Source organism: Cygnus olor, chromosome 1 (assembly GCF_009769625.2).
Source record: "Cygnus olor isolate bCygOlo1 chromosome 1, bCygOlo1.pri.v2, whole genome shotgun sequence".
NCBI classification, from domain to species: domain Eukaryota; kingdom Metazoa; phylum Chordata; class Aves; order Anseriformes; family Anatidae; genus Cygnus; species Cygnus olor.
The window spans coordinates 51,821,252-51,834,916 of NC_049169.1; the positions used below are offsets into that span (position 1 = coordinate 51,821,252).

The following is a 13,665-nucleotide window of genomic DNA, read 5'->3' on the forward strand; positions in this document are numbered from 1 at the left end:
TGCAAACAGCACTCTTCAAGATCCTCCTGGGTTTTTACAAGTTCTGAAAATATATACAATTACAGCACTACACTGTATCTTCACATTATTCTTGTTTATAGTCTTCTATGAATAGTGTGTTCTGTAAACTATATACTAACTGCTTCAGCCACTCAGCATAAGCAAATTTCATCAACAGGTCTGCTGAGGAGTAAATTTTGAGTACTGTTACCAAAACATCTTTGGGAGTCAAGGCCCTTGAAGAAACAAAGAAATTAAGAAGTAAAAATTACTTTGAAATGATATGTCCAGCATTTCCACGCTCAGTTAACTATGAGTAAACAGGATAGAAGTAGATCAAGCCTATTATGTTTATGCTTACTGCCTACATTCACCTTCTATCTGTTCATCCAAATCTACCTCGTAAAGAATCCACCTCCAGTTTTTCTCACGTTCTTTTGGAATTATTAAACCCATTAATGAAGGATGCTTTCTACAGAAAATGGAAATGGAGTTTATATTGCTCAAGAGAAAATTAAGGAATGTATAAACATTTTAAAAAATAATTCTTTTGATAGATTTTAATTCTATACATTCCCAGTTTTTAAGATTAATTGACAGAAACAATCAAGAACATGAACAGAAGTGCTTAGCTGCTCATTAATGAAACAGAATTTCCAAGCAAGAAAAGATTATCACTTTGTATGGAGAGCAAGCAAGAGGATTACCTTTCTTTACATTAAATAAACCAACCAAAATTAATTAAGATATCAGATTTTCCAAAGAAATTCTCAAAATAAATAAAAATAGATAAATATAAAAGAGCATTTTTTATGAGTGCAGGAGGTTTTAACTACTGTGTTGCTCCCTATGAGGTGGGCATACACATATGAATAGAATACAATAAAACAGTAAATTTTATTGAGTGTGACAACTATTAAGGTAGGTTTTGTTTATACTGAAGGACTTAAAACTAGAAGAGAGGGACAGAAAATTCAAACCCAATGAAAGATTGGTTCAAAATAACAATTTGAGACTGCTATGTGACAAGAAGACATCTATGTCGAGTATTAAAAATAAATACATAAATCATTAATCAGGAGCAACACAAAGTTAGTAAAGCTGACTTAAACCACATTTATAACTATCTCATAATTTTGTGAGCAAGTAATTAATGTAAATTAAGTACTGTAAAAAAAAACATGTAACAGTGTATCACTGCTTGGTAATGTACATTTTAAAAAGTCTTAATTATGTTTACCCTTGAGAATAAAAGTTTCCTCTAGATAGTTATCTGAATAACATACAAACTTATTTTTAAGAACTTATGTTCTTAAACATCACACACGTGATGTACACAACATGAGTTTCACTCATTGGTACTTATCAGTGCAGAGTAACACTGAAACAATTTTCTGTTAATGTAGTTCAATTTTGAATACATGTGAATTGGTCATGTAGTCTATCTATTATGGATACATATCATTTTGGATTTAAAAGTGTTTTATTCTGTGTGGGTGAAACTATTTCTGGCTTACTTTCTGATGTAGACTGGAAATAGCTGTTGGCATTTGATGAGGGTACTGTGACAACACTTCATAGTTTTGTCAGTGAGGTAATGAATAACAGTAGAACAACTTTACATTGTCAAATACACACACAAAATCTACACAGATTAAGTCCAAGATGGCTGATTAATTTACTTCATAGTCAAATGCAGAGGTATCACTGAAGATCAGGTCTGCCATTATGTCAAATGTAAACATGGTTTGATTTAATGCTTATTGAATTCAATGGGGAAAAAAGAGTCTCAGATTCTACATCTAAAGAGTGGCAAACCCCAAGCAGATACAATTCTTATATATTTATCTTCATCTTAAAAATAACTATAAATACCAGGGACTTACAAAGGCAATAAATACAGATAGATATAAAAATACCAATTCTTCTTAAGAAGTTTTATATATTTATTTATTTGGTTGGTTTATACAGCATGGAAGAAAATAAACAATATTAAATTCCAGATCTATTCAAAAAAGGGAATTCCCTTCGTAAAGGACAGGTGAAAACAAAAGCAAAAACATGATTTGCTGGCAAGTTGCCCCAGACTAATTCTTAATTGATGTTGTTCAAAGAGCTTAGTACTTTTATAGAGTTCTTTACAAACTAGATTGACATTTTCAGCTTATAAACACTTGAAAAGTGCAATAATTTAAACACAGCACATCATTTTAGTTAAATCAACACACATTCAAGAGTATTTAGCCCTAGGGGAACTGAACTTAATTATATTGATTTTGAATCAGTTATTGTTACAACTGCATTTTTTTTTCTTTCTATACAAAGAAGATTTGAATGATTTATCTCACTGAATGATAAAAAGGAATAATTTTACCCTGGATCCTCCTGTTCTGTTAGGGAATTTTGTTTTGACCTTTATTTAAATTATTTTTTAATGAGAAAATGAACACACTTGATTGTTGATATTTTATTCTTGGAGTAGGTGATTTTAAATTAGTTTCTTTCTTACTAAACTTCTAAGCTAAATTGTTCACTAAACTCTCCACCTCGCTGACATATACGTAAGTTAAATACCATGATGATTCTGAATAGTTAAATTTGCCTCGTGCATTCTGTTTATATTTGCCATAACTTTTAAGACAGCCATAAATAATAAACTTAAAAATATAATTTATTTTGTCTGTTGTTCAACAGGTAAAACAGTTGTCCATTCCTAACTTTGCTTATTTGTAGCCACTTATCTAAGCTTCTGCAATTAGCACAGGATTCAAAAAGGACTAAAAGCACATAAAGTGCAATTATATAAGTGAACTCACACTTGAACTTAAAGAACTTCAATAGATAACCTTATACGTTTTACATCAGAATAATGAAAAAGACAAGTTTTACAATCTTACAGACTAAACTACTCTATTAAAATTATATTACCTTACATGGGAATTCTTATAAAAGATATAAAAATAAAAAATTAACTGACCAAAGCAGTTAGGATGTGTAACAGTCACTGTCATGGAGAAGGAACATCACATTTTTAGCAAGTTTTAAAGTAACAAGACAATGTCTGCTTTTTACCTTATATCAGAGAATGTTTTGTAAGAAAGACTCTAATATAGTTTCCTTTTTTTTTCATACAAGATATATAAATTGTAACACAAAATAATCTGAGAAAAAAGGTGAACAGAATCCTTTAAAACAATGGAGAAATATTAATCATAGAAAGAAAATATTTTAACTAGAAAAGATATAACATTTGTATGATGTAGCAAGATTTTTCTGCTTTTCTGATCAGAAAAGCTAAATACAGTACATGAAAAACAGTACATTAGAGGTACTGATACAGCGACTGGAAAATGGTATATAAATTAGCAATAAGAATACAAAAAATATACATGAGTAAATACACATTTTTTTCTGTATCTTGTAACACACTTGAAACTCTGAAATCTTTGAACTTCTCCAAAGTCTGGTTCAGTGAACACATCAAGGTATACTAAAACTGGAGAAATGTCTGAATAGCATCATCATCCTCAAGGCAGCCAGGTCTCTGAACAGACTTTCTCTCAGGATTCTGGTTAGAAGAGGAGGAAAAGAGGAGAATAGAATGCAATGAGGTAGCAAAATAGTCACTAAAACCAATATATTCAATTTTCCTTAATACTTAATAAGTCTTAATTTTACTTACCTGCTCCCAAATTCCAGATTCTTCAGTTTTCACTTGACTAGTCCTGAATAACTTAACTACATCTCATAGTGCTCTGTGACATCAGTACTGTCTCCTTGTGCAACTGTATTAATTATGCAATGAAAAAAGGGAATTCATCCCTACCATTTCTATAATGAACAAACACGTTGATGGGAAATCACAAAAAGATATAATGCTCTCTTAGGGGAAATAAAACAAAGTTTAAAGTCAGGAACTAGCATGACGCATGGATAACATGCATGTTGTTAATAAAGTGAAATAGTAGTAATTATTTGTAAAAAAGTATAAAAAACAAAAATACTGAGCAGTCATAGCTATGGAAGAACCAATTACTAAAATTTATTCCAAGTAAGTTTTTATAAATATTTCCATTTGCAATAAATGAAAGATGTTTGAAAGAGAATTTTGAATACAGTGCACACAACTCACATGGTATGATGACAGCCTATGCAATGTTTTAGCATATGTAGGCCAGACCACAAGTAGAGTCTGACAAAACCTAAGAAGGCAGACCTGGCTAAGAGTCAGGAGTCACGCTTATTAAATTGAACTCTCAGGGGTATCATGCAATCAGAGGTCACAATCGAGGCAACAGAAGCAATGTCACGATATCAGAGAAAGGGCCAATTCAGACCTGCTCCCTGACAGGCAGTGAGGTCACGGCTTGCGGCAAATAACTGTATTAAAAGGGAATATTCTCTGCACACTTTTAGAACTGTCATCTGAACAAACAAAGCCAGGTCATTGGTAGGTTAAATCAGAACTTTCTGCCTTAGTAGCACATAGCTTCTTTTCTTTTTACATTCACTACTAATTTCTCAATTACAAAATATACACCCATCAGATACTAAAGCAAATTCTCAGTAAATTTAACTTTGAAATCAAAAACAAAAAAATCTTTGACAAAAGAAATCCCTGTTCTCTTCATAAACTGAAAATTACTGTGCTTGCTTCATATGAGAAAAACAAAACAAAACAAAACAAAACAAAGAAACATGAAAGTGCTTTAGGGTACTGACTTCAGTTTCACATTCAGTTTCTTAGTAACCTTTACACTTAACTTGGTCTTAAAAACATTCATAAAATTTAGTTATTCAAAATCTCCTTCTTTAATAATGATTGTGAAAGTGAAATAAATTTCTTCTTTTGTCTGGCTACTTTGATTTGTTTATCTGGTTACCTGGACTGGGTTATCTCTAAGATTCTAAAAACGTAGTAAATTATGAAATTATAACCATACATCAAATTTGTTAAACTGACAAGAAATCTACAACAGAAGAACTATTCTAGACTGTCATGTAAAAAAAAAAAAAATATAATCTCTGCATCCATCCTTTCTTAGGAATCTGAGAGAATACAAGTGTATATATATATATATATATATATAATAACTAGAAAATACATTATTTCCACCTTTCTTTATACACATAAGCCAGGTAAAATATCTGCAGTGCATACATCAAAATACCACAAACCTAAGAATTTGAAACAACTGCTAAAATGGGTCTGTATTGTAAATGGTAAGAGTTGAACCACAAAAGTATAAATTTGGAAGATGTACATGAGAGAAATACACATCATATCACAGAATTTACACAGATATTACTGAATGATTGTAGACTTTTATTACAATATTTGAGGTGCTCCTACAATTCCTCATAAAATCTTCTAAGTCTACCACATATACTGTCTCCTTTTATAGATTACATGAAATTTGTAAAAGGTATAGGACTTACCTATATTATTAGTCCTGAACAATAAATTTTTTAATAACCTGACTTCAACTTGAATGATTTCAATGTTTTGCCTGAAAAAATGTTTCACATTATTGAAATATATTATCTGTGTGATCCACAACATTAATAGCTATAAAAAAGATAAAGACTAAGACGTACATTCAATATTAAATACATTATCATATGAAAAATAGCATTTTTGGATAGCTGTAGATCTCTGACCTCATTAATGCTACCAGCTCTCCATAACACCATCGTTCACCTTATAGAACAGGATAAAAATAATTCCTTTATAAGAAACTTTAATCAATTGCATTTTCAAATTAATTAAATGCTCTGGGATAAAGGCCTTCCTTAAGTCCACCTCTGAGAGTAACTGAAGTATGCAAAGATACTGCTATTAAACATAGCTATGGGAAATATTTCTTTAATCGTGATTTAATATGAATCATGTTGTGCAACTGAAACAAGTATTTGTTCCTATAAAATATTTCTAAGAATCCATTTTATTCCTTGTTCTTAGTTCCACACAAAATGGAAATACTTCTGCAAGATGAGCCGTTGTGTAGTGCAACAGTTGTGATATTTCTATGGACGCAGAGCACACTTTCCATGGGTTATGTTAAAATACCATTCACTTACCAAGATAAATGTAATGTTTGAAATATTCATTTTGGATAATACTTGGAATGTATCTGAAAATGTACTTTTGATGATCTCATCATTAGCATTTTTTTTTCCATGTAAAATGAGCACCTTTGCATTTGGCTATTTTTGAGTAGAAGCAAGACGAATAAACAAACCATCCCAATATTGACTACAGTCCCCAGGCATCCAAACAAATGACAACAAATTCAATAATTACTTTTACCTACCCTTACTAAATCCAAGTGCTTTAACACTTTATTTTAGAGGAGGTTAGTCAAACTTATTCTCCCTCACCCCCTCCAACCAAATCCATTTGGATTTAACTTGTTTCTAAAATTATCTGTCTTTTGCACTCTAAGACCTGGGTCACAACCTTACTAAGGGACAGGAAATAGTTATCAGGTCACTGAATGGTCAAATGAAAAAGGATTTGAAATGCTTCAGGACTCAGGGTCTTTTCATCCAAAATGATTGCCTTATGTATTATAAAATGTTGTGGATCTGAAATGGAGTCAACTTATCTATATATATATATATTGTCTGAGCAGACACTACCTAGCTTTTGCACATACAGTTCAAGAAAAGGAGAGCTAAAATCTCAGAAGATGCAAATGAAACTATCAGAAATATTGTGCTTCCTTATTCAACAATGCCATAAACTAGTTCTCAACCTCTGATGAAATTTTGGGTGAAATCTCATTCCTACTGAAGTCATCATGAGGTAGTCATTAGCAAAATAGCAGTAAGATTTTTTATTTTTTTCCCCTAATGCACACTTCCTTTTAACTGCTGTGCTAGGAAAGCACAGGTGACATAGCTTACATGTTGTATAAATTTCAAGTTTCAGAAGATTTATTTCCAATGCATTAATAAAGTCCTGATACCACCACAAATTGCAACTCTGCAAAACAGTAGAGGCAAGAACAAAGAGATAATACATGAGCAGGTGAAATATGAGGTCAAAATCAGAAATATTTAACAGTAGAATAGTGGAATCCTGAAGAGTAGAACTACAGTGAGATCTTATAATACTAAATTGGAATGTATTCCTGAACTTCCACTTTAGGAACTTCAGGCAAAGAGAAAATCTTTTTCTCTCTCTCTTTTTCTTTTCTTTTTTTTTTTTTTTAATTGAATGTGAAAAGCAAAAATTGTAATAAAAATGTCATATGCCTAGATCATTTATAAATATCCAGATGCTGAAGTGTACTGCATGAATGCACATAAATGATGTTTTATTTATTCATTTTTAAACTTATACTATTTCAGGATTGCTTCATTCCAGGAATAGAGAAAAAGTCTACATTATCATTATGGACAGGAGGCTGGAAAATTAGGCACAGATTTTATTTTTTATTTTTGTTTTATAATAAGAAACTGGGCCACTAAAACTATGTAACTGAAGCTTGAGTGCGTGCACTGTAAGGCCCCTGCAGTCTTTTACAACTTTTCAGTGTACCACTGCTGTGAACTGGGTTTGCACTCCGCCAGCAGAGCAGCTCTGACCCATGGAGAGCACTCCTTCAGATCAACACTGCCTCAGGCTTTACTGCTTTCTCCAAGAAGTCTTACATTTCAGGCATCAAGTTGAATTTCTTCTGGAGATGATTAACCCAAACCCATGACAGATTTTTTCCAAGATATCCAACTCCTTATGTTTATTTTATCCTGGCTCTTTTTGGATGTACTGGACATAAGTAACCTACTCATTTTACATGTTAAAGGGCTGGTGGAGAGCCATTAATTCCTTAAAATGAGAAAATATTTCAATGTGAGAGTTCTGTTGTGTGAGCTCACACTAAATAATAAGAAACAAAGCCATAGAGTTCTGATTTAAAAGATAGATTCCCTTCCACACTACAGGTTTCTGTAACGCATTTTCATCACATTTCAGGATAGACCTTAGATTCTCTGGAAATGCATTATTATGTCATTTTTGTCAGTGGCACATGGTTTAGAAACTGCTTCCCTAATCTGGCATACAAATTTGAAGCCTGGGAGATATGTAATAAGTGCATTTTACTGTAAACATGGCAATTCAGCCAGTAGAACTGCAGCAAGACTAGATTTAGAATGTGGTTATTGATCCTTTTCAGACCACAGCTAAATTAATGATGACTAAACTTAAAAAATGGATGTTTACAAATAACGTGTGCTTCCTGGGAGCTGATGCCAGTTTTCCATTGAAAATAGCTCATTTAAAAAAGATGAAAACAGCTAACAAATGCCTATTAACTACAGTTCAGTGCACATTTAAATGTCCTTAAATAACAAATAACAAAATATTTAAAGCATACAAAAAGATTAATATTAGCATTTCACTCTCAGTGCTTTCTCTTAACTCTCATGCATATATTTAAAAGCATCAGTGATTAGAATCAGTATCAATTCTATTTATTACATTTTTTTCTTCAGTGTTGGTAATACAGAATATCTAAAAAATTGTGTTTATCATTACGTAGAAATATTTTAATAAGCTCATATAATTAACTCAAATTACCACTTAAATTACCACATCCTAAAGTCTCAAGTTCTATTTTTCAATGAGCACTAGTAATAATAAACTATAAGAATGCTTTGCTACATTTTTTTCACCTGAAACTGCAAAGAATTTCATAATTGTGAGCTATCAGAAAGCTGTAAAACAGACAATTTTAAACGGATTCTTGATATTTATCTTTCAATCATATGACATAACCAGAAGATCATTTTACATCTTCTTCTTGTAACAGTATAAAAAAAATAAGTATTATTTTTACTGACAATCTGAAGAGAAACGAATAATTAAGTCACCTGAAAAAGTTCGTTATCAAAGTCATATTTGTGAAATATGTTTTAATATAGTACCTGTTATGTTTTTTACTTTTTACTGGCTAGTCACCAGTAAGAATAAAATGACAGGAAATACATTATTGCCAGTTAGAACTACGGGTTCCCAAATTACAGTAAACATATCCTGATAATATAATCCAATGCATTTTTTAAAAAGTTAAAGTTCCTGGCAATGGTCACTGTGTACATTCCTGAGTGAAACCAAGTTATATTCTTTCCACTTCTTTGAACTGCATGATATAGGTGTGCCACTGACGGATATGAATATGGCTATGACTAAAAATAAATGTATTATATGTGCTAATAAATCACTTTACCTACAAAATTAAGTAGAACATAGTTCATGAAATTCTGAGAAACTGTAAGTGAATCATATACAAATAATACACAATTTAGGTAACTTGACTTGTCTCCCAGGTGATCAACTGCATTCTTCCAACTTGCTCTCAAGATTGGAATCCAGCTTCCAATTCCACTGAACAGGAATTATTTGGATAACCCACCAAAACTGTTGAGGTATAAAGATTACTCCAAAAGATGTATACTGTTTCCAAAGCTTGTAGAAAAAAAAAAAAAAAAAAAGTGCCAGGCCCAGGGGCTCCTTCTTTAGTTTTGTACTGCTGCGCTAGGACAAAGCAGTCACACTGTTGGTTGGTAAAAGTAGATATCCATCCTTTGTATGAATGGAATTACACACCCTGTAATTACAAACCCACAGCTGGTAGAGATGCTCTGTTACACATTCAGCCAGGACTAATTGGAACTTCCCAAGAAAAGAGCAGTCAAAGATAGGTTCTTCCTTCAATTCCTAATCTACTTTGTCCAAAATCATTTAGAGTATTTTACATTATATCAATGACTGAAATAGCCTCCAGATAACAAAAGAAGCAGTTAGAAAGCTTTCTAAAAATATGTTTTGCTGCAAGATAGGAAATGATGAACATTTTCTGTGTTCCTTGTATCTTTTCCACAATTTTGAGATCTTTGAAATGTTATTATAAAAAAAAATATACAAAAATACCCAAGCATGTTCATCACAATAGTAAACAGGCATGTATTTTTTTAATCAGCTAACTGGTGCTAACTGAAACTTAACAACCTGGCTGGAAGCTTAACCCCATCACACCAAAAGAAGCAATGTAATACATACAATCCCAGGAAATGTCCACCAAATCATTGGAAATGAGGTTTTCAGTATATCAAGTCATTATTTTTTTTTTTGATCAAGACATAGTTTCTTAAGAGAAATAGTAAGCACACTCGCATGTTCCGTGACTTACATTATAACCTAATGAAGCTAATGTCACAATATGTAACTATGGCCCATAAATGCTATTTATTTAAATAGAAGTTTTCACAAATCTGTATGACTACATACAATAAATTAATTTTAAAGAAACTGAAACAGTAGCTTGAGAGAAAGCAATCACATTACAAAATGCATGTTGATACTGCAAATGATATTAAAGAGTAATTGTTAATAATTTACTACACTATTCAACTCATATCTATTTATATTCAGAATATATGCGTGCGTATAAACACATGTATGTACATATATTAATGCATACATACATCTACACACATACATATAAACACATTTAATTACCATCCCATGGCCTGCGCCTTCACATGTTGCCTGTATTTTCAAATTGTATATTGTCTGTAGGAACATTTCCTTATGTGCTGATGAAGCATATAATGCAAAGCAGTTTGTCTCTGACTAACTTGTGTGCTATTGGACTCAAATGTGAAATAATGGTCCCCTTTTGGAATTATCATAACATCTATGAGCAAAACATGAGGACTTCCAAAATTTAATAAAAATGTATGATGTCACTCAAGTTTTGAAAGATGTATTTTCATATATCTCTTCAACCATGCTGTTTTCCTGCAATGCCTATGTCAAATTAAAGATATGAATTGTCCCATGGGATCAAAGCTTTCCACAAGTTTTCAAAATTGGATGTCAACATTTATTTTGCATATCAGTTCCTCCTGATTTTTGAAACAGGATGATCTTCATAAAGAAATAATTCTTCAAGCCTATTTTGTAGAACTTTAGCCAAATAAGTCTATACGGTTATTTCTTTCATCTATTGTTATTATTTTCTCAGAAATCAAAATTATATTTGAAGTGAGAAATAAACAAGAGACTTAAAACTAAAGCTCCTGCATATATATTTTTAATTAAAAAAATATAAGAAGAATATACATAAATTATCAACATACTGTGAACAATCAGAAAGCCTGTTTAAAATCGTTCATATAGCATCACTATATTTTAGGTTTAATAACATCTTGTCTGTATCAAGATTTGGAGAATGAAAATTTAGTTCTTGAAAATACTCTCTAGAAATATATATAAAAAAAAAGATAATTAAACAGTTATTCATTTCATTTGAAGCCAAGAATGTTGCATATTACACATCAACACTGTATCTTCACTATGTTTAGATATTGCAGGTATATTATACAACCCTGTAGGCTGGATGACAAGGCAAATTATGATAGAACATATCCTTTATCTCAGAATTGATTCATTTTAATAAGTTCAGGAGAGGATGACATTATTTAATTACAAGGTTTTCTCTTTACGTTCAATAGATTCATATTCAGACAACACCTAGGTTTTCATTTGCTATATTCCCATTGTCTAATAAGTGTATACCATTCATTAATGTCTAAAACAATAAACATCAGAAAATCATACCTGTACAAATACAATAGTTTTATTTGCAGCTGATATTTTAATTACTTCCTCAAGATAATGTATAAGAAAATATAAATGATACCTACTGTTTAATTAAGCCATAAAGACTCTTTGCACATAAAAATCAGATATTAAGCTCATTGCTTTCTACCCTTTACTTTATACCTTCTCTTTTTAATTCTTTTTTTTTTTCCATTTGTATAGTTAAACACAAACTGAAGATACAATGAAGACGAAAGACATTCATCCTACACTTTAACTAGATTACCTCCTAAATATTCATTACCATGATGTGTTCCAGTTTGAAAACCTAAAACTGTTCTAATTGTTTCACTTCCGAGGGCATCCCCTTTCAAAAGTAGTGATTCTGCTATTTAACAGATAACACATGTGTACTTACTATTGATGCTAAGGTTTCTCCTCTCATTTCCCTCTTTAAAGAAATAAAGTGGGAAACTTTTTTTTTTTTAAATATATATATATTTGTTTAGTAATTTATGAAGGAGATGGAGTGGAGTTCTGCCAGAGTACTAGCTACCTGTCTGTAAAGGTAAAAGGGTTTAAATACAGGAAGTTTATTTCCACCATGCAATGAACTGGTCTGTATTCTCTCTTGATTTAGAATACGTTGTCCACAAGATTTATGGATACAGAGTAAAATCATTCCAACTTCTTGTTACAGAAATAACTCTCACTCTGGAACTGACACAAGGCAATTTTTTCCCGGCAAGAGAGGAAGAAATGGTCAAAAGGTGTGAGAGGGGAAATAGGAAACAAGTTTTTCTGTGAATGAGGGCAGAAATGACTGGTAACACAACTCTGAAATCACCATGCAGGTGGATAGTGGATAACATACAGAATGTTATCCAAATTTTAAATTTAGAAGCTTTGAATTCTGGTCGACAGTATCTCAGGTTGACAGCATCTACATATTAGTAAACACCCTGTGCTGCACCCTTGATTCTAATTCACAACCTAGTGTTTTCTGGCCATACCATCTATAGTACCAATACCTCAGGTAGAAGAACAATTTTATATTCTGATCAAGCAGAATAGCATTGCTTGTCTTCTTGAAGGCTCTGCAGATTGCATGTAAGCTCCCAACATAAAGTTACTGACAAAAAAATAATGTTTATTAGCTGGCCAAAGGAGTACAATCTTCCTTGACATGAAAAACAAAGCATGCCACTACAGTGCTTGCATTTTGATGTAAATTTCAATAATATTTTGCATACATACACTGGCTTTCCACAATGAACCAAATATCTAAAGGCAGAAACAGATAAACCAGTGGCAGGAAAGGTAGGCTAAACCTGCACTGACTTCAGGGTACTGAGCCTGAGACTAAGTTTCTCTCTTTGATATGGCTTTGAACAGTCACACTACTGCTTCTAGGCTTTGGACATCCATGTTTTTGTTTGTTTGTTTGTTTGTTTCCAGGCAGTCTGTATGTCCTATTTATTCAGCATATGGTGACTTTTGCATATGGTGGCATATGAGGATATGCCACTGGAACAGATACGATAAAATGGAAATACTAAATAAGGCACCATATACACAGACTCTTCATATTCTACGTAAATTCGTACAATCATAGAATCATTAAGGTTGGAAGAGACCTTCAAGATCATCTGGTCCAACCATCACCCTACTACAAATGTCCCCCACTAAACCATGTCCCTAAGCGCCAGGTGCAATCTTTCCTTGAACACCCCCAGAGACGGTGAGCTTGAATGCAAGGCAAACATATGTGCAAACTCATTTTTCCCCTTCAGAATTGCCCAAGAATTGCTTCCAGCCAAATCTGAGCATGGACTCATGAATGTGAGGCAAATTTGGACTTGCATATGGCTACGTTAATTGACAAGATTCCAGTTCAGGTATACTCGGCTCAATTGCACACCTGCCTAAGTAAAGTTCTAACTTCTATTACCATTTAGACAATGTTAATGGAGTATTATCATTTTTTCTTTTACCTTGTGGGGTTGGGAATGATGAGACATTGTATGGCTATGTCATTGAAAAAGATACAA

The 13,665-nt window shown here is 32.2% G+C and overlaps 1 protein-coding gene across 3 annotated transcripts in view; it reads right to left on the reverse strand.

Moving 5' to 3' along the window:
- LRRIQ1 (leucine rich repeats and IQ motif containing 1) overlaps window positions 1–13,665 on the reverse strand; it is a 109,831-nt gene that overhangs the window by 28,917 nt on the left and 67,249 nt on the right. The window contains exon 23 of one of the 3 annotated variants that reach the window (XM_040558314.1): window positions 2,845–3,568. The exons of the other annotated variants lie outside the window; for them this stretch is intronic. Coding sequence (XP_040414248.1) covers window positions 3,561–3,568 — 8 coding nt within the window. The 3' untranslated portion in view covers window positions 2,845–3,560. Of the gene's footprint in view, window positions 1–2,844; window positions 3,569–13,665 lie in introns of those variants that run through there. 3 annotated transcript variants of the gene reach the window in all.